General features: G+C 42.2%; 1 protein-coding gene across 1 annotated transcript; it reads right to left on the reverse strand.

Moving 5' to 3' along the window:
• Positions 1 to 327: 327 nt before the first annotated feature.
• Positions 328 to 26413, reverse strand: SMC5 (structural maintenance of chromosomes 5). The gene is made up of 24 exons (XM_080272082.1): positions 26319 to 26413; positions 23872 to 23945; positions 23349 to 23490; positions 22803 to 22873; positions 20736 to 20820; positions 19531 to 19660; positions 18840 to 18963; positions 18380 to 18485; positions 18023 to 18163; positions 16606 to 16807; positions 16238 to 16398; positions 15641 to 15766; positions 14843 to 15048; positions 13195 to 13349; positions 12262 to 12412; positions 11396 to 11512; positions 7266 to 7374; positions 6217 to 6393; positions 5415 to 5531; positions 4842 to 4940; positions 3341 to 3456; positions 2146 to 2437; positions 1326 to 1421; positions 328 to 530 (listed from the first exon to the last, which is right to left on the reverse strand). Exons 2-24 carry the CDS (start codon positions 23934 to 23936, stop codon positions 384 to 386), a joined length of 3135 nt encoding a protein of 1044 aa, XP_080128208.1. The 5' UTR covers positions 23937 to 23945; positions 26319 to 26413; the 3' UTR covers positions 328 to 383.
• Between the last annotated feature and the right edge of the window lie 1172 nt (positions 26414 to 27585).

The following is a 27585-nucleotide window of genomic DNA, read 5'->3' on the forward strand; positions in this document are numbered from 1 at the left end:
CCATTCACTAATATACATCTATACCCCAACCCTCCCCCTTATCCTCAACATCCCCTCCTCCTCCACCTTGCTCACATACTCTCTTGTCAGTCTCTCAATCTTCATTCCCAACACATTACCAAACTTACCTCATCCCTCCATCCCATCCTCAGTTCCCCCTCTCCCTTTCTCCATCCACCTCACTCACACACACTCTCCTAGTCAATCTCTCATTCTCCATTCTCTATACTTGGCCAAACCTACCCAATCCCTCCATCATAAGTCTCCTCCTCCCTTCCACCACACTCACATATACTCTCCTAGTCAACTTCTCATTCTCTACACTGCCAAACCACCTTGAGGTACTTTTAACATTTTCCAACACATCACCATTAACACCTGAATCATGACGTTTGCTCTTCCCTATTCTTTTTTTGTCTTCTGACTCTGAGGACTCGTTTGAGGTTGAGGCGGGAGTGTGGCAGCATCGTTTGGCTGTTAAAGACCACCATTGTAGTGACACATTCACCATACTGCATGTCTGTTAGCAGCTGTTGGGGGGGGGGGAAAGGGTATATGTTAGCAGTAATAGTAGTTGTAGCAGTACTGTAGCTGTAGCAGTAACAGTAGTAATAGTACAGTAGTAGTCATAGTAGCAGTAGCAGTAGTAGTTTTTGTTGTTGTTGTAACCTCTGGACCTGAATGAGAACCCACTAGACTACACAATTTTGTCCCCTTCCTGAAGTACAGCATCTCCTTTCTGGAGATGGGAAGGAAGTTGAGGGACACGTATAATCCAGAAGCAGAGCCACCTGTTTGTATCAGTGCCACCACATGAAGGTATCCCTCTCTAACACCACAATAAAAGTTAATAGTATATTATGATACAATGGCACATCATCCTGACCTTTCTCCCACTTATAGATGGGTCAAGGTAAGATTTCAAAACAAGGAGAGCAGAGAGTATAGAACCATATGAATTATCAATATCTGGTACCAACTGTTAGGCCAAAGTAGGTACCAGTATATATCAATTATCACCATAAGTTTGACTTTTCTACAACATGAATGGGATCCTTCATCCTCATTTATGGTCCATCATCCTCCATTTTGGGGATGAGAAGGACACTGAGGGAGATCTGTATAACCAGAGCCAAGTTATATTGGCACCACCACGTGCAGGTGTCCCCTTTCAGCTGATACAGAAACATGAAGGCTCACAATAGTTCTTCACTGTCGCTATGGATTACTGCTTCCCTCCATCATCTTCATCACCATCATCATATTCCAGCACCCCATCTCCAATATCACATCATGAAGTGTTAAATAAATACATGCCAGCTCACCTTGGGAGTAACAAAGAAATACTGGCTTGCATTTTGTTGTGCCTCGGTCTCCATCAGCATATTCAGCATCTGACGTTCATTGATCGGGTCCATGCCCTGTGGAGGGGGGAGAGGTAATGATAGATACATGATTAACTTTAAACCCTACTATCTATTTCTCTTACCCAGATGCCTTGATCCTAGAAGGGGTGGCCACAGACAAATCACCTCGTCACCCTGTTCTCTGTTATCAGGCTTTCCTTTTCCCAGCTCACATCTCCTCACTCACACCTCTTCACCTCACTCTTCCATCTCATCCCTGGTTTCCCACTCCCCCTTCCTTTCCATCTCTCCTAGTCAATCTCATTCTACATTTTCTTCATATGGTCATCAGTCTATGTATTTTGCTTTACTTCATTCCTGCTATATCCAGGTAGTTTTATTTAACTTAAGAGACACTTTTCAAAGTGGAAGGGTCATATACTGCTTTCACTTAACCCCTTCGCTACCAGGTACTGTCATATGCTGAATAAAATCATCAATAGAAAGCAGGAATAAAATCAGAAATACATCCTCATACTGAAGGGGTTAATGTTACAGAGGAAACAGCTTTGGAAAATTAGCCAGCTGTGGAAGTTGAAAAGAAGAGGTGAAATAACAGATGAGCTTTTATTCCAAACTGTACAGGCAATACTCCTAGTTTCAGAAATTGAGGAAGTTTTCCAGAATGTCACATTATCCACATAACACAGGTTTACATAGTCCTCAGTGCAAGTCAACGATACAGAGAAGGCCATACCACTCCAAGAAACTCCAACCATTCCTTGACTTAAATACACACCTGATTGATCTCATCCACACATCTAAATGGCACTGGTGTTAGTGACTGCAGTGCCATGAGATAGAGGGCAGTTGACATGGCCCTCTCCCCACCAGATTGGTGCTGTGCCGTCAGCTCCCTAAGCTTCTCATGGTCCCTGAAGCTGACTCTGATGGAGGTGCCATACAAGTTAAATGCATTGGGGTCTTCTGGCCGAGACAACAACACCTCCCCGGCACAACCCAGCCGAGCCATGAACTGGGAGAACTTGGTGCTGATGTCTTCCGTTAGCTTGGCGATTCTTGGAAGCCAACTAGAAAAGGACAAAGAACAGTAAGTTCTTGGGTGAATCAGGCAAAAGTTTTTTAGTAGTAGTGTTAGTACTTGTTGTAACCCCAGGCTCATCTGGATGCGAACCCGGTGGGCAGCAGACTGAAGCTGCCCTTTCCTGCAGCTCACCATTCTCCTTTCAAGGAAGCGGGAGGGGGCTGAGATGTGTTTCGCTAGCTTGTCAGTGGAGTTGCCTCATTATATTGGTGCTACTGTATGAAGGCGGTGGCTCGATCAGTAGAGAGGTGGCCTGCAGTCCTACCGGAGCCCGGTTCAAATCCCCACTGGGGCAGGGAACAGTTTAAGTATTTGAATTTCAATAAAAGCAGACTTTACTAATCTACCAGACGATCCGCCGACGTGTCGTAAAAATACACCCGCTAATACCAATAAACCAGCCCTGTATGAGAGAGCCCTAGCATGTATTCAATATGGACAGTGGGTGTTAGCACCGAAGTGGTGACATGTAGAGGTGTATGGTATGTAGGAAGACTACTGGACCTTGAGAACAGGCTGTGAAGCTTATGTCCAGAGTTATATATATATATATATATATATATATATAAAAGCACCCAAAGTTATATAACTGAGATATACAACAGTTTTAGACCAGCTTGGACCCTCTTCAAGCATAGTCAATATGGATGATGGGCATCAGCACCCACATGCTGACATGTTAAGGTGTAATGCATGCAAAAGGACCCTTTGTTGGGCCTCAAAGAATGGTTTATCAAGTCTATGCCCTGTCAAAAAAAAAAAAAAAAAAAAAAAAAAAAAAAAAAAAAAATTTTGTATTATATGGACAATGATTATAACTCCAATAACTCGGTACTGATTCTTCAGACATATGAAGTTACAACTAAGACCTAACCCCTCCCTAACTCACCTCTCCTTGATGGCCTGCAAGTCTGTATTGTGTGAGTCGGTGGCAGCCCGTGCGTCGTCCAGCCGGCACTGCAGTTGTCGCATCTCAGCCTCGCGCTTCTTGTACTCCTCAACCTCCTGTGAGTGACCGAAGAGTGAAGGAGTTAAAAAAGATTGAATGAAGGAATGAATGGCTGAATGAACTGTAGGTATAGGCAGTCACCATTAAAGGCTGTCAAGCATGTATCAACTTTTTCATCATCATCATCATCATCATCCAGGCTTGTTTTTCCACCTAAGGATGGGGTGAGGCAGGCTCCAGAAAGCAAGAGAACAAACTGACGGAAGGAGAAATGAATCAAGAGTTTGCCCACTTATATGGACCACACTCAATTACTCACCTGGAACCCTCACTCCATCCATACTTAGAACACTTCACACCATCTACATACTTTATTTTATTTTATTTTCTAAGTAGCCAATGATGACAGCTTGCAAAATTATTTTCTTTCCAAAGAAAAGTGAACAAACATAAAGCCAATTTTAATATCCAATCATTTTGAGATGCCTTACATGTTATTCCTCACCCTGCCCTAGGGTGGGAAAGGAGGTCTGGGTGATGAAGATGATGCCTTACATGTTATTAATATCTACTTACTATTAACATTTAGTATAATAACCCAGCCACTCTCACAACTTGGATACTAAGTTATGATTGGTTGATATTTGATGAAATTCAGTTATACGACAGGAATGAGCCTCCCTGGTTACTAATCCAATGTGACTATGCTTGGCCATCAACTGAGCAGAGGGATTATGGATCTGTTAGGTCAACAGTGATGTTAGTGTTGTGGTCCAAGGCTTATGTGGATATGAACATGGTGGACACCAGGCTGAAGTTGCTGATTTCCAGCTGTCCACCCCATTTTCCTTTAAGGGTTAGGATGGAGCTCAGCAATGTTTATTTAACCCAGTAGTAGAGCCACTGTGATAGGTGGTGGTGACCATCATCCACTCACTTGATGTAGTGCTACCTACTTCTTCCTTAGCCTTTATCATTTTTTTTCTGTGCCTGCCCTCCGCTCTTCCTATTTCTCCCATCTTTCCTGTCACTTCTTATTGCTTTTCTTTCCTTTACAGGTGGCTTTACATTGAGTGACAAGCCAAATGGTTTCCTGTAAGCCAAGAAACCATTTACAACACTGGGTGGTCACCATATAACCAAACCATATGTGCTCCCTACGTGTCAACAAGTGGGTTGGTGGAGGGTTAGTGCCCCTCCCCTTAAAACAAATAACTCAAAGTCAAATGGCCACCACTTACGGGATTATGGTGTCTGGCAGTAGATAGAATAGATACAGTAGATAGTACAGCCATATACATATACATATTTACAGTGCCACTGCATGAAGGTGTCCCTTCTCCCCAGAAACACGTACTGTATAAGTGGCAAGAAAACACGTCCCAGTGGGTTTCTTAATCTCATGCTACACACAAGTCCCTTAGATACACAAATAAACAACCTTATCAGTGGCGGTAACCAGACAGTCACGATGGGCTTCTTCCTCTGCCAGTTGTCGCTCTGTTTCCTCAAGGTTGGAACTCTGGAACTGCTCCCGAATCTGGTAACAGAAGCACTAGATAATGCTGTACACTTTGTTGCTTTATTGAATACAGGATAAACCACACAAAAAATTATGTTAGGATGGATTATGGACAATTAAATGAATCATAAACTCCATACAGTAGTCTCCAAAATCCCATCTACAAGGAATACTATGATGTTCAGTTAAACAAGTATGTACCTTGTAGGAGGGGTCTGAAGATATCCAGAATGATCAATACTGCCTCTACAGACCCATGATTAATTTATTACTATATGAATAAGCTTATAATAATAATAACACTGATCAGCAAGTGTCACAAGCAAGAGATACATGGCATTCCCAGAGAAGCAAGTTCACCAACAGGGAATAAAATTATTGATAACTCGCACAAAGTGTGCACCAATATTTTTTTGATCAAGTCATCCTTATAGTACGTGTGAACTCTTATGAATGTGCTTTAGTATCCAGTTCTCTCTCTCTCTCTCTCACCTCTGAGGAGATCTGCTTATAGTGTGTGACTCCCAGGCCTCTAAGTAACTTCTGCAGAGCTGTCTGGGCATCTGTTTTGAGTACATCCACCTCCCTCGACCCTTTCGTAACTTCATCCTGTTAGGGAGTAAATATCATCATCATCTCACTGTTATCTTCATTACTTATCAACATCATCACTACTGCCTTCCATTATTTATCAACAAAATCAACATCATCATCACCATCCTTCCCAGTCATCATCATCTCATTTAAAACAACAACTATTATCATAAATTTTACCGGGTAGGATAAATAGTAGAGATTCATTAAAGATGTAATGCAAGGAACTGTGCTTTTAAACAGGAAGATATGTGTTTAAATTCTACAGACAGTATCAGTGGTATTGCCAAATCTACACAAATGGGAGGGTCCTATGTGGAGCCAAACCATACTCTGTGGGATCACACCAAGCCCACTACTATGTAAATCAGTTTCACAGCACACTGCACACATTAAATAATCCAATATCAGATGGGGATTGAGACCAGGGGTCTGACTGGGGGGATCCAGGTCTCCTCAGTTATGCAACTACATGGTACGATGATACAGAGGGAACCACAAGATTAAGTTTTCAAAGATGATCATGACCTGTTATTTTTAAGGGGTCACTAGAAACACTGCCACACCATTTGTTGTGGTTCCATTATTCACTTTTAAATCATTTATAATTATAACTTTAATGTTATGAAGATAACAATAACAATAATGATGATGGTAAAGACCACCAAATCATCATACTGCTAACTGTCTCAACACCCACCTCCAGCACAGCCAACTCCTGTGTGGTGGCAGAGAGGTGTTGTCGCTGGCGCTGTATGTCGGCGGCCAACACGCGCGCCTTCACCACCGACTGCATGTGCTTCTCCAGCTTAACCACCCACCCATCCACACTCACACCTCGCTCCTTTGTTACTTTCACCATGGCTCCTATTTGTACCTGTAAATGAAGGATTGTGTAAATAACTCCACACAAAACTGCTCAAGGAAACAAAACCAGTCACTCTTGCCTTAAAGGTCTTGTTTGGGTTGCCTAACCTTGGACCCCTACATTCCTGAGTGGCAATATTAGGTGAGGCGGTGGCTGAATTGGTAGAGAGGCGGCCTGCAGTACTGATGGACCCAGGATTGAATCCTGGCTGGGGCAGGGAACAGTTTAAGGATCTGAATTTCCTAAAAAGCAGACTTTCCTGATCTACCAGATGATCCGCCGACATGTCGTAAAAATACCCCCGCTAATACCAGTACACCAGTCCTGTATGAGACAGCCCTAAGCATGTATTCAATATGGATGGTGGGTGTTAGTGTCAAAGTGGTGACATGTGGAGGTGTAGGAGGACTACTGGGCCTTGGGATAGGTCACTGCCCCCAAGATATAGGCCCTGAAGCCTTTGCCCAGAGTCAAACGCGTAAAAAAAATAATAATAATAAAAATAATAAATTAATCATCATCATCATCATCATCATCATCATTCTGACCTTTCCTACCTGCAAGGTGGGGTGAGGCAGGGTCCAGAAAGCAAGAAAATGGAAATATAAAATGTGTGAGAACTAATCAACGGCACGACCAGTGAAATGGGCCACACACCCGTTCACCTTCCCCCTGGAATTCTGGCTCCATCTCATAGGAGCATCTTCTATATATATGTAGCTTCATAATTACTGTACCTATCAGAGAGAGCTAAATCAATTAATGTCATGTTAAAAACAGCAATACTAAACCCTTTTCTCTTTCTCTCTCTCTCATGCATGCACACACGCACGCACGCACGCATGTATCCTCAGTGACAGCGTCAACATTCAGTAACTTACCTTAATTTTGGCGTTGGCTTTCTCCTCCTCGGCTTTCATATCAACACAGCCAGCTGCACACCTCGCCACCTGGCTTTTCTTCTGAGTGATACGTTGCTCCAGAACCTTCCTTTCAGGGGGTAAAAGCATTATCTTTGCTATGAGCATAGTTTTGACATTTAAATCTTGCAGTCACTGGACAAAACAGTACCTCCTCATCCAACACTGAAGCGAGATGTATTCTTTCAAAATACTGCATGTGGTGAAAATCGTGTGTGACCTCAGGGATAAGGGAATAAGGGACTGAATAGGCAGGCTGCCAAAGATTGAGCAGTGTGGAAAGCCACCATCAGATAACCATGGCCAACGCATGCAAGCATGTTGAAGCCTTTATAAACGAAACAAAATTATTTTTAAAATCATATTCATGATAACAAATAATTATCAGAATGGATTTTATGCTGTGGATGAGTGTATCAGTGTGTATTAAACGTTTAAGTCCATAAGCAAGTTAAGGAAATTGTGAAAGATCTGTGCTAGTGTGATATTTTTCCACCCAAACCCTTCACTGCATACCTTGACTGCTTAATAGTGCTGTGAACAATCGCATGTTATGTGAAAAGTGTTCCCTAGGTTGGATTCAGCACTTTGGAAAAGGAGGGGAAGGGAGGAAGGACACAATTCCTAGCCTTGTAGAATTACCATAAGTTGTAATTCATGTTGATTTATTATCAGCTTCTTCAGATTTTATTACAAATCCATTTTTCACTGAAATTATTATATCACATTTATGTAAGATGTTCATCCATCCATCCATCATCCAATCCTACGCTGCCCCATAAGGAGCGTAGAAGCCCAGATTAGGCATGTTGGTCCTGACATTTAAGATGAGAGTGACCTGCCTCACTCATCCCTGAGTGGCATTACATGAGCAATAACCCCAACCACCCCTTGGGTATAAACCTTCACCGGCTCAATCCGATTGGAGTGCCGCAATTACCCACTAAACCACCAGGTGCCATAATTTGGTTATATGGTTACACCCAGCATAGTAAATGGTTTCCTGGTGTACAGGAAACCATTTGGCTCGTCACTCAGTGTAGAGTCACCCACTGGCAGAAGAGGAGGAAAGAATGAAGGAAAGACAAAGGAGGGAGTGTAAAGTCACCCGCAGGTAGAAGGATGAGGAAAGAATGAAGTAAAGAAAGACAGAAGAAGAAGGAAGGAAAGGAGGGAGGAGAGGAAAGGGCAGACATCCGAGAGCAGCACTACATCGAGTGAGTGGATTTACTGCATATATTTCGCCAAAACAACATCATTTTGGCCTGCCAAAAATAGGGGTGTACACCCCCTCACTCCTGCCCCCTCTAAAATCCGTGCCTGGTTCTTATACTAATTTAACAGTTATGGGCAACAGTTACAAGCATCTTACCTGAGTGTATTAAATGATGAATTACTGTATCATTTCAATTATGCAGTACATGGCTGGCTATCACCAACCCTGGGAGGTACTACAATGACAGCAAAATATGGCTACAAGCTTTGTAACAATCCACGCAATAATCGCTCTTGGGCACGGAACTTTGCAACAAGTACATACGGTCAAAGCCTAAGCTGAGATTCTCACAAATTTTTTCTTTCTTTTCTTCCCAATAACTTCCAAGTTGGGATTTACTGGTAATCTGATTTTCTTACACTTGGTTTTGCTTCTAGTCCATAGAAAACAACTGTACCAAAGCCAACACCAACGGAGGAATTCCTAAAAAGGAAACATGGCATTTTTATTATGTATGTATGTTGAAAATGTGAGTACGTTTAAGTACTTGGGTAGTGTGATGAGTAAAGATGGAGGTTTGGAGGGTGAAGTGCTTGAAAGGGTACAGCAGGGAAGAAAGGTTGCTGGTTCTTTGAAAGCAGTGATAAGAAACAGGGAAGTGAGCATGGAAGTGAAAAAGTTACTACATGACAGTATTGTGATACCAACTCTAACGTACGGAAGTGAAGCCTGGACGTTGTTGGAAGGACACAAGTCAAGAGTGAGAGCCGTGGAAATGAGTTATTTAAGAGGAGCCTGTGGAGTCACATGGAGAGACAGGCTGACGAATGAGGATATAAAGGAGTGTTGTGGTGTTGATGTGGATGTGACAGGAAGCGTTATGAGGAACACACTGAGGTGGTTTGGCCATGTGGAGAGGATGGAGGGTGAAAGACTGACGAAGAGAGTGTATGTGAGTGAGGTGGAGGGGGAAAGAGGGAGGGGGAGGCCGAGGATGAGATGGAGAGATGGGGTGGAGAGGTATATGAGAGAGGGGGGTGTGAGTTGGGAGCAGGGGAGTGAAATGGCGGGGGACAGGGCGACTTGGAGGCGATTTGTTCGTGGCCACCCCAAACGGGATTGAGGCGTCTGGCAATAGATAGATAGATAGATGTTGAAAATGTGATTATAACATGAAACTACAGTACCATAATTTCAACTGACCAACCTTTTGACCCAGCATGCCCGAAAACCTGCTTGTCCTTGCATCAAGATTCCATTAAGTGCATCGTCTGTGTTCTCTGACAGATAGATAGTCAGATTCGTTTGTCCATTCGTTCGTTTTTGAAGGCCACAACGTGCTTGTATGAGTCAACCTTGGTCACCTAATGGCGGCTCTCCATGCTGCTCAATCTCTGGCAGCTTCCCTATTTAGTCCTTTATCCCTGTGGTTGCACTCAGTGACCTCGTCCCAAGTCTTTTTCAGTCTACCTCTTGCAACCCTACCCCCAACATTAACACTTTACACTTTCTGCACCCAATTATCATCCCTCATCTTCTCCATATATACAAACCACCTCAATATACCTCTCCTCATCACAACGCAAATACACTTCAATCCCATCCTACCCCTCAACTCTTCCATTGTAAACCTAGCCCCCTCGGGCTTCGCACTCAGGGACGCACTGAGCATCCACCTAATCACTGTCATTTCTATACATTTGAGCCTGCAAACATCCTCTTCCTTTACTGCCCAGGTCTCTTTACCATACAGCATTACACTCCTAACACATGCTGCTAAGATCCCTTAGCACAGAGGGAGAGCCCTCTCAATGTCAGGAGAGGCAACAGCTCCCTAAACTTCTTCCAACCACTCCTCACTCTAGCTACAGAGGTAGCTCAGGCCTCAGTTCCAGCACATAAAATGCCTCCCAAATAACAAAACTCTTCCACACACTCAAGAAACTCACCAGCAAGTCCAATCCTTTCACGCCTGACAATCTCCACCTGCTCTCCCTGACACACCACACACATGAAATCAGCATTATCTCACATTCTACATCTGATACCACTACATCTCTTATGCACCCACTTATCAGAGACACTGCACAAGATGGAATTACTTCCCATGCCCTTGTGGCAAATAGCACATGGCCACTCCCTCTCCTTTCTGACAGTACTGCCACCAGCCCTAGATACCATCACTTTTGTTTTATCTGCATTTACTCTTAAGCCCTTGTGCCCCATACCATCTCTCCACTTCCTAAATCTTTCCTCCACCTCCCTTTTATTCTCTGCATTCAACACCAGATCATCAGTATACAACATCTCCCACAGGACTCCACTTCTGGTCATGTGAGAGGGCTTCAAGCACCATGAAAAGCAACAAAGGGCTCAAAACTCACCACTGATGCACACCAACAATCACAGACAACTCATCACTCCAATCTCCATTAACCCTCATGTGGGTGCAAGCACCCACATACACGGCCATAACAACCCTAACCAGCCACTCCTCAACCCCATGCTTTCTCATTGCCTACTTCACCACCTCTCTAGGATCTCTGTCAAAGGCCTTCTTTAAATCAACAAAAACAAAGAACAGTTCCCCTTTCTTTCCTATATATTTTTTTGAAGCTGTTGAACAATGAATATGGCATCAGTGGTCCCTTTGCCTGGCATAAACCCAAACTGCATCTCATCAATATTCAGACAAACAGATAAAAAGAGTTAGAACTAACCAGTGAGTGCACCTACGTATCATCCTTTCATGCCATGGGGACACACTTGCTGTTGTGTCAGAATTCCAACTGGTTGCTGCCTGTGTTCTCTGACAAACAGGTAGACTGACAGATAAAGAGACAGACAGACAGAGGTAAAAACTGACTACACTAACCTCTCATCCTTGCGGGACACAAGGACCCGCTTTTCGTTCCGCCAGGTTTCCAGTTGCTGCATCAACTCTGCGTTTTCCGTCGCAGCCTCTTGCGACTCCTTTTCGGCATCTCGTATACTGCACACATGAAAAAGGCAACCAGCTATATCATGCTTGTCATCATTATCATCAATCCCATTCTGCTCCAGGTAAAGAGGAGTGTAGAGGCATAGGGCTAGGTTACACAGACATGACATAAAAGGAAACAGTGATCAGCCTCACTTCTCCGTGCAATAAACCACAACCACTCCCAAATAAAGCCAGTTGTATACATTCTCTATTTTTATTTATAATACATACAGAAAAATGGTGAAGAGTTATAAATATTACCTTTATCTTCTTAGCTTTTATTCACTGTATCCTTTACACACACAAAAATTGTATGCAGTTATATACTGTATATAGAGTATATTTACTTTGTCCTCCTTTATTCAATATCATCTTCCTAACTCAACTATGCACTATGATGAAATGAAGTCGTATGTGAGTAAGAAGGAGAGGAGAGGGGAGGAGAGAGAAGAGTAGAAATGAGGAAGATGGAGGAGAAGGAAAAGTGCAATCATCATTTATACACCAATTATTGCAACACCAGTGTTGGTCGCTGCATATCAACTGTTACATTATTGAGAATGTGTGCAGTGCACAGCAGAGTAAAACAGAGAACCCTACATGAGAGAGACAAGAGAAGCAGCAGGAGAGGGATGAGGGTAAGGATAGGGAGTGGGAGGGGAACAAAAGTGAGAGAGAGAGAGAGACAGAGACAGAGAGGAGAGGGTGAGGGAGAGGGAGGGAATGTATATACTGCACATTAACATCCTACACCATACCACTGTTGAGACAGTTCAATGTCTCTTCTAAGCTGTTCCATTCGCTGAGTATCAACTGTTATGTGCAGCAGTTCAGCCTCCCTCAGGTGTTGTATGCTGGTGGACCACTCCCCATCATACCGCGACCTCATCTTACTATATCGACGGTCCCCTGTGTGGTGAAGAGAGGTCAAGGTTAGGGATTATATAACATGGAATAAATAATGACATGTGTTCCATATGTAGAACTGGCTCACAGGCCACAACACATTCAATGGAGCACCACAAAGCATATGCCTCTTACACACAGACACAACATAAATAATGTGAGGAACCAACGAGATGACCCCATAGGTGAAGTTCTTTACTTTGGTCAATTTGTCTCCTCAGCTAGGCAGACTGGAGTTAAGCAACAACAACCTCAGCCTATCCTAGGTTAGTGTCACTCTACAGATGTTTTTTGGTGTGCTTGCAAGGCTCCCTAGCGCCTCTTAAGTTGAGCATGACTATATTTACCTTGGCAAAGAACTAAAGAGGAGTATTTCAGACAGTGATACTGATATAATCAGGGAGCTCCAATGCATTGCTATGCAAAGATCACTCAGATCCTTCTCTATCTCATTACTGGGACAGCAAAAGGGTGATTTCAGACTGCAGTTCAACAGGTTCATGACTAGATGAGCCTTAGGCCAAAACAACAACAACCACAGCATAATGACATTTTTCATATCTTAATTTTTTGGTTGCATTTCATTAAGATTAATTTCTTCAAGAAAGGATATCCTCCAGCTAAATATCATTAGCTGATATTAGCTGGAAAAATAAAAAATACATCAATGGACTGAAGGGATTTACTCTTGTTTCCTTCAACACAAAAAAAATTCTCAAGCATCTGGCATCAACCACAAATAATACAAAATACGCCTCTCTACAATGTACTGCTCAGAGACTCACCAATATAAAAGTTATTAAATATCTGTGGTGCCGAGCCGTAGTCTCCCCGCCTGGCTATGGGTATGCGGTGAATGTCATAGTTGCGGCACAGGTATGACAGCACGGCAGGGGGGGCGTCGACACACTCACGCATGTATGTCTCAAACCCATGCATTCTACAGGATATGACACAGGTTAATTCCATCATCACCATCACATCACCACCATCCATACCTCTTTTCCAACTTTGGGATGGGGTGAGATAGGGGTCGGATGACAAGGAAAAATGAAAAAAGCTATTGAAGCAGAAACTAACTAAATGTATGCCCAACTAAATGAGCCACACACTAATTCAAGCCCCAGAATTCTGACTCCACATCACAGGTATAAACTCCCTAACAATAACTACCGTATATTAACAACAACAACAGCAATAACAGTAATAGCTAATCCATCCATTGTCTAATCCAGTGTTGCCCCATGAGGAACGCAGGAGCATGGGGCTAGGCAAGTTGGTCCTGACATTTAAGATGAAAGCGACCAGCCTTACTCATCAGTGAGTGACATTACATGTGCAATAAACTCCAACCACCCTTTGGAGATAAACCTACATAGGCTTAATCTGATTAGAGTGCCTTCACTGCCCACTAAACCACCAGGCACCATAATTTGGTTATCTGATTACTACTCAACATAGTGAAAAGTTTCCTGGTGTACACAAAACCATATGGCTTGTCACTGAGTGTAGTCACCCGTAGACAGAAGGAAGAGGAAAGAATGAAGTAAAGAAAGAAAGAAGAGGAAGGATGGAAAGAAGGAAGGAAGAGAGGAAAGGGCAGGCATCTGAGCAGCACTACATCGAGTGAGTGGATGGTGAGCACCCCCACCAACCACACATAATAATAATAATAATAATAATAATTATCATCATCATCATCATCATCATCATCATCATCATCATCATCATCATCATCATCATCATCATCATCACAACCTTCCAAAATCCGTCTCTGTCTACTTTGTCGTATGCTTTTTCCGGATCCATAAATGCCATAAAAACCTTATAGTCCTTCTCACAAGCCTTCTCCACTATCTGTCTCACTGCAAATACTTGATCCACACATCCTCTGCCGCTCCTAAAGCCACTCTGTTCATCACCCCCTAGGACTTCTGACATCTCTCTTACTTTCTCTCTAATAATTCTTCCATATACCTTCCCTACCACACTCAATAAACTTATGCCACAATAATTCTTGCACTCAATTCACTCACCTTTATTTTTGTACAGGGGTACAATCACAGCCTTTTTCCACTCTGCTGGCACAGTTTCACTCATCCATGCCTTCTTACATATCTCCAACATGCACTTTACTCCGCTCTCTCCACTACACTTAATCATCTCTGCATACACCGCATCAACCCCAGCTGCTTTCCCATTTTTCAGCTGCTTCACAGCATTCTTCACCCGGGCGAGTATCACGTCTCCTGGCACTGCATTCCTTCTCTGTACACCCCCAAAACCAATCATGTTTACAACGGCTCTGCTCCCTCTATTCCCACTCATCAGGCTTTCAAAATATTCTTTCTATCTGGTCCTTACTTCATCCCCATGGGTTAATCTACCACTTACATCCTTCACACTTTCACATTTCTTTCCTCAGTAACCTACCTTAGCTCCTCAATGGGCATTGAGGGTGTGTAGGCACTGGGAGGTTGGGGAGAGGCATAGACAATGTTTACACGTGTGCGCTGGCGATCCATGGCGTGCTTAAATGTGTTCATGTCCTCCTTATTCTCGCACACGAAGCTGACGAGGTCATTCCCGGAGATGCGATTCTCGACATATTTCGCATATTTTGGGTCACTGAGATTCAACTAGAAATAAATATATATACAGTACAGTATATATACATATACATATACAGTATATATATATATATATATATATATATATATCCCATATACTCTTTTCACCTTAATTTGGCCCAGACTTTCATCACTTTGCAGCTTACTTCACTTAGCTCAATGGCAAAAAAAGACTATGCTATGTCTCTACTTTCCATAGCATTTTTTTTTTTTTTTGGTGCCTAGCATCATGTTCTAAAGTTAATCTCTTGTTACAGCCGAGTATTCAAGATAGAAATATGGCATTTTTGGCTAGTTAGAAGAAAAAGGTTATAATTTTTATTGCTGTGGTACCAGGTTCATCTGAGGGTGAACTTGGTGGACTGCAGGCTGATGCTGCTCTTCTCCTGCAGCCCACCATCTTCTTTTTGGGGATCAGAGAGCTAAGAGACATTTGCATAGCGCCACCACATGAAAGAACCCTTCGGCTGCAACTGGTATAGTAAAATCTGTGAATAAATCCAACTCATTTAATACACAAGTAACTCAAAAACATATAAGAATAAGAATTATTTCACTACGAAACTTTATCACACATACATCCACATGTGTGTGCACTTACCAATAAGCACATGGGTAGGTAAACAGGTGCTGTGAACTTATTCTTGTTTTCCTCTAGCCACTGAGCTGCAATGTATGCGTCCTTGTTGCGTTTCTGTAGTAAATCCATTCTCTGATGCTTCACATCCTAGGGGAGGGAGAGATGGCATCATTGTCATCATCATCATTTTATCATCAGTATCACTTCCTATCAACATTCAAAACTTTTCTATTACTTCTAATCACCATTCCACACCTCTCGATCACCACTCCCAGCCTCTCTATTACCACTCCAAGGATTTCTATCCTCTCTTTTCACCACTCAATTGCTACTCCATGACTTTTTAGCACTTATCAACACCTCACACCAACCTCTGTCGCCAACTTGGACAGTCCTTTATTCCTTCTCACAGGCGGCCATTTTGTGTTCAGCTGTTCGTTTTGTCATCAGGGGTCTCTCTCTCTCTCTCTCTCCTGAATAGTCCTCACCTCCTTTTCACAGATATCAACCTTGTAGTTAGCCTCTCATTTTGTTGCCACAGCTTTGCTCCCCCCCCCTCCTCTCTCTCCACTAGTTTCTTTTTCTCCCTCCTTCTTTCTTTCTTTCTTTCATTCTTACCTGTATGATCTTCATCTCCTTCTCACAGGCAGCTATCTTGCGTTCAGCTGCTCGTTTAGTCATCAAGGCCTCATCCTGCCGACCCTGTAGCTGTGCAAGGGACTGAGACGCTCCATGGATTTTTTGAGTTAGTTCACGCACTTTGATGGCTACTTCTTGTTCTGAGGGGTTGGGAGAGAGCAATCATTATCATCCTCATCATCACCAATATCATCAACATTACTGTCAAGATCATTTTCTTTACCATCATCAATATAGTTATCATTATCAACACCACTGTCATCATCCTCATCATCTTAACCCTTTGTTGTTAGCACTATCATTATGGGGTTAATTTATGATTATTATTTTTTGCATCTGTACCCTACCATTCAGCTTCGGCATATTATCCAACTGTGCCTGCAGGACGTTCAACTGTTTGTTCATGTCACCCAGTTGCCTCTGCCGCTGCTCCTCCTCCTGCCTCTTGCCTGCCAGCTCCCTTAAGGCATCTTGGATTCGTTCATCTTGTTGTTCATACTGTTTCTGTAATTCCTGTGCTGCATGTTGATTTTTCATGATTTCTTCACTCTAATGGAGAGAGCACAAAAATATTGTTAGTTCATTTAACCAGGCATGGTCAAAGACTACCATATGTGGTGTTCAGCTGTCTACATGAGGATTTAAACCTTCGTGCTATCAGGCTGGCATCTTTGTAGCTATGCCTTTTTTTACCTAAACTTAGCCCAGATATTCACCCACAAACCAAACCTCCTCAAAGTTCCCTAAACCCCATCATGGGAAAGACCCTGGTAAGGTGCTGTACTACAAGGGGGCACTGGATCCCTACAGAGTGATGTACTGTACTGTGCTATACCCGGTACTTGTAGGATGGCCCTGCAGAAGCAGTTGCTTCCCTGTGGTTGACAGGTCTGCTCGGCCAGACAGAATGAGGCTAGGCAACAAGAAGGCTACTGCATCATCCACATTACCATGGTTACCTCCCATACATGCTACCCTAAGTACTCATCTTACCTACCAACCAATGAAGGATGGATGGCAACGTTACTCAAGTGATGCCTGTTGCCTGCCAATGGACCTCAACTCTGGTGTTATCAGCCCAGCATCTTTGTAGCTATACCCTTTTTACCTTAACTTTGTCCAGATATTCATCCTTTTGTAGCTTATTTCATGAAGTTAACTGGGGAAAAAAAAAAAAAAAAAAAAAAAAAAAAAAAGGCAATGCTACAACTGTACATTCTTGCCATAACATTTCTTTGTAACTAGCACCATATTCTAGTGCTAATCTATTGCTACACTTCAGCATTCACAATGAAGAGATGGAAATTTTTGGCCAAATTTAAGTAAAAGAGTGTTGCATTACATCATCATCATCATCCGGACCTCCTTTCCCATACTAGGGCAGGGTGAGGAGAAGCAATGTCCAGACAGCCCAAACTTGCCCAATCCAATGGGCCACGCTTCCATTCAAGCCCCTAGAATCCTGGCTCAATCGGATATGCCAAACATATTCACCACATTCTGTTGCTTCACATAATCGTATATACGATACAGTCAATCTAGACGCTGCCACGTTAAAAAGGGGTGCATTATATTCTAGTTACAATCAACTGCTAAATTCAGCATTCATAATGGTGATATGGCAATTCAGGCCACGTTACAGTGAAAGGAATCTATCACCACTAACCACATGACAACTACAGTAACGGGCAAATGGCGAATAAACTTATCTGAAGGTAGCAAGAATAAAACACACATAATTACTAAAGGTTTTAAGTGTGATACCTTTCGTTTCTGAAGGTGTTTGAGCTCTAGCGCCATCTTTTGCTTCTGGTCCAACAACCGCTGTGCCGGTTCAAGTTCCTTGTGTCGCTTCTCCAGTTCCGTTCGTTTCTTGTCACATATCTCCTTCTGCTGTGTGTGAAGCTGGGGGAAAGGAGAAATAACATTATCATCATATACTGTATACATCAATCAGAGTGTACCATTCAAGGCCCTGGAATCCTGACTCCATCTCACAGGCAACAATTAAAAAAAAACTAATAATAAAAAAAAAAAAAACTCATTCACCATTCAAGCCCATGGTATCCTGACCTCACCTCACAGGCAATAACAAACACTGAAATAATAATAAATATTTACCTGTCTCTTCTGGTCGTACAGGAACCACAACCGCTGGGTCTGCAGCTTACGGATGCTATCTTCCAGCTTCACTTTGGTCTCATGATTCGCCACTGCATCCTTTAGTCTGAGGATCATAGGTGTTCATCTGTATAACCATCACCATCACTGTTCACCATCACCATCATTATTATATGCAACCAGGAGTGAGCTGTGATATTGTACTTCAAACACATTCACACCTTACTATAATGACGGCCTACAGACAATGGTAGGTAGATGCTGCAAGTTCATCTGAAATGTGAAGTGGACAACAGTTGCCCTTTTCCTGCAGCCCATCATCTTCCTCTTGGGGGATGGGGAGTAAGCTGAGAGACACTTAAATACCCAGACAGTGGAGCTCCCCAGCTATATTGATGCCACCACACGAAGGCATCCCTCACCAGTACCACAGACAGATGAAGAAATAGATACAACTTACTGAGCATTACTCTTGACAGCCAGACTCAGCTGGTTCTCAAGATCCTTAACCCGACCCTGAAGCATCACCAGACGGTCCCCACTTGTGCAGAGGTGGGCGTGCTCCTCAGATAGGCTTGGGTCACCTGTAGGAAAAGGCAAGTTGAAAAAAAACTGTAGCTACTATAAATAAAGATATATATAAATTATTATAATTATCATCTTTATACAGACCATTCCCACCACATAATAGTAAAAAATAATAATAATAAAAATAAATAAATAAATAAATAAATAAATGAAAGAATGAGGTACTAGCAAAAGTGCTCAAATGAATGAGACACATTCCCCTTCACTCACCATTTAAGACCCAGGAATTCTGGCTCCACCTTTTAAAAATGGGAGAAAATCTAAAATTAAATTAAAAAATAAATATACAAATGATATATAAAAAATATAAACTGTATTAGGCAGGATACTGGAGAATGTTTAACTCACTCCACTAACAAACAGATCTCTCTCACTCTCTCTCACTTTCTACCTCTATCTCATTTCCTGTTTCATCAATATCTTTCTCTCTCCTCCTCTTCTGTCATCCCCTCTTCTCTGTCTTTACCAAGCATCCTTCATTGTCTGCTAATTATCCTCTCTCTCTCTCTCTCTCTCCCCTAATATTGTTCCAGCCAACAAATTCTCTCTCTCTTGTCACTTACCAACAGCCTTTTCGGTGGCCTCCAGGAGCTGCTTGGGGTTCATCTTTGCAAAGTTTGCCACTCGATCCTGTGGCAAAAATTGGCATAGGTTGTCCACCTCTATATGTAGTGACGCTATTTTGGCATCCACCTGTTGGGGAGGGGTGGATGGTAAATTGATTATCATCATCATCGTCACCACTATTCTCATCAACATAATCCTTACCCTATTCCCCTCCTCCTTCTCCTCACTATTATTATTAACAAAAATAATTGGGTGCTGCTGGTAGGTGGGGGCGCTCACCATCTACTCACTCGCTGTAGTGCTGCTTTGGGTGTCTGCCCTTTCCTCTCTTCTTTCCTTCCTCTTCTGTCTTTCTTTCCATTCTTTCCTCTTCCTTCTGCCTATGGGTGACTTTACACCCCCTCTTCAGTCTTCTTTTCCTTCATTCTTTCCTCTTCCTTCTGCCTATGGGTGACTCTACACTGAGTGACATGCCAAATGGTATCCTGTATACCAGGAAATCATTTACTATGCTGGGTGGTAACCGTATAACCAAATTATGGGGCCTGGTGGTTTAGTGGGTAATTAGGGTGCTCCAGCTGGACTGAGTCTGTGCAGGTTTATATCCAAGGGGTGGTTGGGGTTTACTGCTCACGTAATGCCACTCAGGGATGAGTGAGGCTGGTCACTCTCATCTTAAATGTCAGGATCAACTTGCCTATCCCCAGGCTCTTGCGCACCTCGTGAAGCAACACTGGGTTAGATGATGATGATGACTTGTCATAACTGCCATCATCATAACTACCACCACCACCATGCTCATCAACATCCTAATAATAACCATTATCAACACTCTCATAAATATTATCACCATAATCACATACAGTACATATCCTCCTCCTCATCATCATCATTATTGCTGTTATCATTATCATCATTATTATCATGATCATCCCTATCCTCCTGATCATTCTCCTCCTCACCATCATCCCTATCCTACTCCCCCTTCTCCTCAGCATTGTTATTTTTATCACCACCATCCTTATTCTCCTCCTCCTCCTCATCATCATCATCACTACTGTTTCCCATGTACAAGTAGTGTGGTCCATACATTTTTCCATACTTGTAAATGTTTGTGTTACTATTCAGTGTGGGAAATCTGCATGCATGCATGTGTGCTTTAAAATACCTTACAAACCCTGCCTTTTATTACTGAACTAACCTGTTTCTTGGCTACCTCCTTTCCCTGCAGACGCCATGACGATTTGTTCGACAGGTCAAACTTTCGACAAATGACAACGTTTGATCTGTGGAAGGGAAAAGAAGTAAAGTTATAAGCAGCTTCTGGAGAATTCATAACACCTCTTAAACATTTATTCTGCATATTAAACTTCATGGTCTAGCGCAGTGGTTCCCAAACTTTTTCTGGTCGTTACCCACTTTTCATACATGATCCTTGTCCATGGCCCCCCTTCCCCAACCATAACCCATGACTACAGTGACTGTCTACACTACAGTCCTACACTCATCATGTCCATATAAAAATCACTCTAGCAAATCCTGTAATTTTATTGATTCCATTTGTTATTTTCTCTTTTGTTAAGTATTAATAAAGAAATGTGTATATTGTCTTAGCTGAATCTTATATAATTATTTAAATGGCACTAAAGGAATAATAAAATGCACATTTAAAAAATCCATACTTAGAGTAATTAAAAATTGCATTATTGCAAAATGCTGATTCAGCAATAAAAAAAAAATTCACTGGATTGAAAAAGTGTATTAATCCCACACAATTTGATCTGAACTTTGAATCTTACAAATCTGATAACTTTATAATTCTGAAATGATATGCTAACATAGTGAGTCATAATTATCTACCACAACCATGGCCTTCAATTGCGACACACCCACCTCCTCCCAGACCATTTGCATCTGAACATTCATGCCAGGTTCATTTTTCCTTCATTTGAATCCCCATTCCACTCAGTGTAAGTTCTCTCCACTGACTACCTACTCGCTAAACTCCTTCGGTTCAGGTTATGGCCCTCTACATTTTGATATATGGCCCCCAAGGGGGCCATGGCCCCCAGTTTGGGAACCACTGGTCTAGCAGGTTAAGGTGCTCCAACCAGCCGTGGCCTACAATGGATTAAATCTGAAGGATGGTTGGGGTTTACAGCTGACATAATGACACTCAGGGGGAAGAAAGACTCATCACCCCTTGCTTAATTACTTGGAATGGGCAGCCCAGCCCTGGACCCCTACACTCCTGATGGGGCAGAAAAGGACTGGATGATGGATGGATTACACCTCGGTATTCTTTTGTCTGTTACTGATGTAAACTATGTCAATATTACAATCGTATAAACACACACAAACTGACAATATAAAGAAATATGTAAAATAAACTGCTATGGAAGAAATGCTACAAAGCCTACTATGCCATCTAGAAGGCAACCCATAGTTTCACCATCATTATTAACTTCTTTATATTCATTATCATCATCACCATTATTACTATCACCATTACCATCAGTATCGTTTTCATTCTGATCATTATAATAACACTAATGTTACATCACTATTATGTGGACTGGATTGAGCCTGGAATTATAAAACACAAGGAACAAATCTTGAACCATCATCATCATATTCACCATCCTGACCTTTTTTCCCACCTAATGATGAGGTGAGGTAGGATCCGGAAACTACAAATGCAGAAGACTATCAACAACATGCCACTGCCCAGTGAGACATCCCAGCCAGTCATCCACACACCATTCAAACAACCCAGAATCCTGGCCTAACTACCGGAACACAGTATTTTGGTCAGTTATTTTTACATACATGTCACATGTGCCTGGTAAATGGTTAATCCATCAAAAAGGGTGCAAAACTTCTGTCACCTGCCCCTTCATTACTGCTCTATATTTTGGCACCAGGCTCATCTGATTTTGAACCCTACGGTCGCAGGCTGAAGTTGCCCTTTTCCTGCAGTACATCATCCTCCTTCCAGAAGATAGGGAGTGAGATGAGTGATGTCTGTATAACTAAATGGCGGAAATGTCTAAAGTTGTGCTACTCCATGAAAGCATCTCTCCAGCACCAATGAATGCAATTCAATAATTATCACCATCATTATCATTCAGATCTCATTTCCTACCTAAGGACCGGGTTACATGAGGTCCAGAGAGCAAGAAAAGGCTTGACAGACTGAGAACTATCCAAGGTTTATCATACTAAATGAGTCATACTCCCATTTACTCACAAGTTAATGGCTACTTACTCTTGTCCCTCGATGAATATTTCCACCTCAACTGTTGACGACTCCTTCCCATGTTTAACAAAGTCACTCACCTGCAAAAGACATCAGGGGGTGTCTATGTTTATTCAATATTATTAAAGAAATTTGGGGATGAGCTTGAATTATCATCTGCTAAGGACATCCCTTCAAGTTTTTCATCTGGAGACTGCAAGTATCTTCAGGTTACATTTAAGAGGTTATCACTTTCCATATGAGGAAAAAAGGTGTTGCTCTGCTGCTGTCAGAAAGAAAGAAAAAGTGTGTTAAAGTGTATAAGAGTGTTACTGCCCATCTCTCCTTATCATTAGGGTTTGAGGTGCATCTCTACTTCATCATGCTAATACCAGATTGCTTAATTCAACTAAGAAAGGACCTCTCGTTGTGAAGGTGTTGATGAAGGCTCTATCTAATCCCTCCAATTAAAAAATCTCTCCAAAGATAAACTGGCTGGCAATACTGGACCAAGACAAGAAATAAAAAAAGTTATGTACTCAGGATGAACTGGTTAAAGTTCACTGCCATACTCACCTCCTTGCCTCTCCCTGTGACAGCTGGCTTTCCCCCCAGACAGATACAGATGGCACACAGTATGGTGGACTTGCCACTGCCATTTGAACCACAGATGATATTCAAGTGAGGTTTGGGGCGGACCTCTACCTCGTCTAGCGTTCTGGAAACAGCAAGACATTAGCAAAATGAAGAAATAGGGGAGATGGGATGGGGGAGACCGAGGACAAAGGGGAGATGTATGTTCCATCATCGTAAGAAACTTCAGGAATATACAGTATCACAAAAAAATTGGGCATTTATCCACATCTTTGCACACCATTTTAATCATATATATAGCTATGTAGTCATCTGAAGGCAGTAATACATACAGTGAGTGGATGGCAGGCTCCTTCACCTACTGGTACACCAGTACTAACAACAGGAGTACCAGTAGAAAAACATAAAGGTAAAACTATCAACAAAGTGCACAATGAATCTGTCCAACATTCATTCACTCATCATTCAAGCCATCAGAAAAATAAAAATCAATACCAGTACTTACAGAAAATCTCTGATATAAATACGGCAGATGTTTCCAGTCTTAAAGTTACCGTCAGCATGCCCCATGGTGTAGACCTGTGGGCAGATACACAGGCGTCATCATCATCATCATCACCATCATGACCACAATCATCACCTTCACCAATGACATCATCATTACCATTCTCACAATCACTGTCATCGTCATCATCATCAACTAACAACAGTAAAACTGCAGGAGAGTTCGCAAACATAAAATTTACAAATGTATTTTTTTCTCAATAAACTGTAACACAATGATCCAGAAAGGCATAGTTTTGAAGACAGCAACTACAGAACCAACAGTTTTACGTGCAAACCATAGCAAGCGACCACCCTCCATGTTGGACTTTTAGGTTGATTCAGCTCTGTAGTTAATCCATCACAAATCGTTCATACCTACAAACCTAACTTAACCTAATCTAACTAAACCTAACTTAATTTAACCTAAACTTACTAACCTAAATGATTTGGGGATGAATGAGTTTCTGGTTTGAATCTACCCACTGTCCTCTGCAGAACACCACTACCAACATCAACAAACCTACCGGAACTTTATGCTCTTGAAAAACATATTTTTCCAGAATTTGGGTATCATGAATGAATTACAGTCTTCAGTAACATAATTGATATAGATAATGTTTACACAACCATAACACCAGATTCCCAAGAAATAATACCATAACACGAATCAATTCGTTGCACAGTTCTAAGTTAACTTGCTCCTGTGAAATTTCACCTGAAAATTAAAAATAAAGGAGCTATTGTGGGGTCTAATGTGTGCCTGTGCTGGTGGTTGCTTGCAATTTGTTCATCAAAAGCTGTGCATTTTAGTTTCTTGGTGAAGCATTATAGTCACAGGCAGTATGTGTTTGTATTCGCTGGAAGTGATTCCATCTTGTGCAGTGTCTGTGATAAGTGGATACATAAGAGATATAATGGTATTAGAGGCAAACTGCGAGATAACACTGATTTCGTGTGTGCAGTGTGTCGGGGAGAGCCTGTGGAGATTGCCAAGCGTGAAAGGGCTGAACTTGTTGGTGAGTCTCTTGAGTTTTATTTGGGAAACATGTTATGTGCTGGAGGTGGGGCTGGAACTAGCTCTATGGCTAGAGTGAGGAGTGGTTGGAAGAAGTTCAGGGAGCTGTTGCTGCTCCTGATTTTGAAAGGGCTCTCCTCCGTGCTAAATCTCTGTAATCGGCATGTGTTACAAGTGTAATGCTGTATGGTAGCGAGACTTGGGCTTTGATTTGCAGGCTCCAATGTACAGAAATGACAATGATTAGGTGGATGTGCAAAGCATCCCTGAGTGTGTGGCCTGGAGGGGCTAAGCTTATGATGGAAGAGTTGAGAGGTGGGATGGGACTGGAGTGTGTTGGTGTTATGATGAGAAGAGGTAGACTGAGGTGGTTTGGGCATGTGGAGAGGATGAGGAATGATAACTGTGTGCAGAAAGTGAGAAGTGTTAATGTTAGGGGTAGCGTTGTGAAAGGCTGACCAAAAAAGACCTGGGACGAGGTCACTGAGTGTGACCTCAGGGATAAGGGACTGAATAGTGAAGCTGCCAGAGATTAGGCAGCACGGACAGCCACCATCAAGTGACCAAAGAAAATGCATGCAAGCACGTTGGCGCCTTCAAAAATGAAACGAAACGAAGCGGTGCATTATGGTTCTGATTCAGTCCATCAGAGGCTGAAAAAAGAGTCAGCTGCATGTTTTCAAATTTGAAATCAGTTAAGATGGAGTCAGCCAATGGCTCAGGGTAAGATTGGAAATTGGTCTTGGTTAGGCTTGAATGACACAGATGTAGGTTAGAGTAACTGGCAGTAATGCCTAAAATGGTTTGAAATTAATTTTTGTTTAATTTCATCAATAAGAAAAAAAGAAGAAGCTAGACTGGGGTTAACGTTTATATAGCCTTAGCACATCTGAGGCCCCACAGTCTCACTTTTAATTTGAGGAAGAAATGTCAAAAAAGAAAGTCGACTTAGAACTGTACAACTTATTGATTCATGTTAATGTTCTGTATGAATCTGATGTTATGGGTTTGTAAATATTTACCAATGACAGTTCTGCAGAATCTGGGTGTTGTAAATGAATTTATATTCACGAAAAATAATCCATCATAAAATTTTCATTATTTGTTAATAAGAGCTCTCCTGTATTTTGTCCCTAACATTCTCGCCACAATCATCAACCTATCCCTATTTTCCCACCCCTTGAAATTTCAGCTATACCGAATAAAGCCAATTAACAGTAGCAACAATAGGCAAAATTGGATGTCTGTGAAATACTTGGGAATGGTAAACATCAACAGGTTTCAGTCTCCTCAAACAATAGTAGTTTCCTCTTCTTGGGGAAGTCAGACCCATTGTTATAAAAGAAAAAATGAACTAAAATTACCCTGGGCATACAGTTTAGCATACTAACCCTGCATATGCTTATACTAAGCAGTCCAGTACAAACACCAGTGAAGACAAATATTTCGCTCCAGGACTGAGGAAGTGATTACCCGATTGTTTCCAATGGTTGGCGCCATCTAAAATCCTTAATGTTTTCCATCATTCACTGGTACAGTCTCTTCATGAATCGTTTTCTCTTATTGATTATTAACTTGAAACCATGAATAAATCTTATGTATATAGGCATGTGCTTTTTGCTTTTACTTACGGGGTATGAAAAAGCAGTATCAGATTCCACTTGCTTTAGTAGTGTTAAAATTTCTCGGTTTCAACAAACATGAAGTGTTATTCCATTCAATAATCTTGTCATGTGGCGAACAAGAAGCGCAAAATCTTTATACATGTTGGATGGACTGATTATAGTTGTCATTTATGCAATGACACGTGATTGTGCAGTCATCGCAACTGCCATTATTCTGACTGCTCTAGTATACTCGTTTTACAATTTGGCCCAGGTTTTTCGTCATTTTCCAACTCATCTCACGTAACTCAATGACAAAAATAGAATACTACGGCTCCGCAAAGAGAGAGAGAGAATGTTGCAGTATGTAGGCTATCTGGTGAGAGAGAGAGAGAGAGAGAGAGAGTGAGAGAGAGAGAGATTAAATGTTGCAGTATGTAGGCTATCTGGAGAGAGAGAGAGAGAGAGAGAGAGAGAGAGAGAGAGAGAGAGATTAAATGTTGCAGCATGTAGGCTACTTACAGAGAGGGGGAAGGGAAGAGACAAATAATGAGGCGAGGCGATGTAGGGAGAGGGGGAGCAAATTAAGAAATTTGCCGTAGTGATGGAGAAGAGAAGCTAGGGGAGGGAGGGATTAGGGAAGAGGTAGGGAAGGAGGAGGGTGGAGAGAAGGAAGGAGCGATGGAGGGGAGGAGAAGGAGGGAAAAAGGGAGGGGGGGAGGGAAGAGAAAGGAGGGTGGAAGGAAGGAGAAAGGAGGGAGGAGTGGGCAGGGGGAAGGAGAGGGAGGAAAAAGGAGGGAGGGAGGGTAGAGAGAATCATCGATTTTGGCACGTTTCCTCAGCAACCGCATCCCTCCCTCCCCTCCTCCTCCCTCTCCAGTTCCCACCACCATCGTCACCATTATCACCGTCACCACTGTCATAACCACTGCTATTACCACCACCACCCCTGCTAATACTTCACCATTTTTCACCATCACGACCAACACAGTACCATCTCATTCTATCACCATCACCACCACCACCATCGCCACTATCACCACTACCACCATCA

The sequence above is a fragment of the Coenobita brevimanus genome, chromosome 49 (assembly GCF_032717465.1).
Source record: "Coenobita brevimanus isolate Jiangsu-jjx chromosome 49, ASM3271746v2, whole genome shotgun sequence".
Taxonomy (NCBI): Eukaryota; Metazoa; Arthropoda; class Malacostraca; order Decapoda; family Coenobitidae; genus Coenobita; species Coenobita brevimanus.

Excerpts from the sequence above, each read along its gene's own strand:
- SMC5 (XM_080272082.1), bottom strand. The coding sequence starts at position 23,936 with ATGGGGCATGCTGACGGTAACTTTAAGACTGGAAACATCTGCCGTATT. Across the intron at positions 12,413-13,194 it reads ATTTAATAACTTTTATATTG|GGGACCGTCGATATAGTAAG; the intron begins GTGAGTCTCTGA and ends TTCACCACACAG. Across the intron at positions 6,394-7,265 it reads AAGCCAACGCCAAAATTAAG|GTACAAATAGGAGCCATGGT; the intron begins GTAAGTTACTGA and ends CTTCATTTACAG.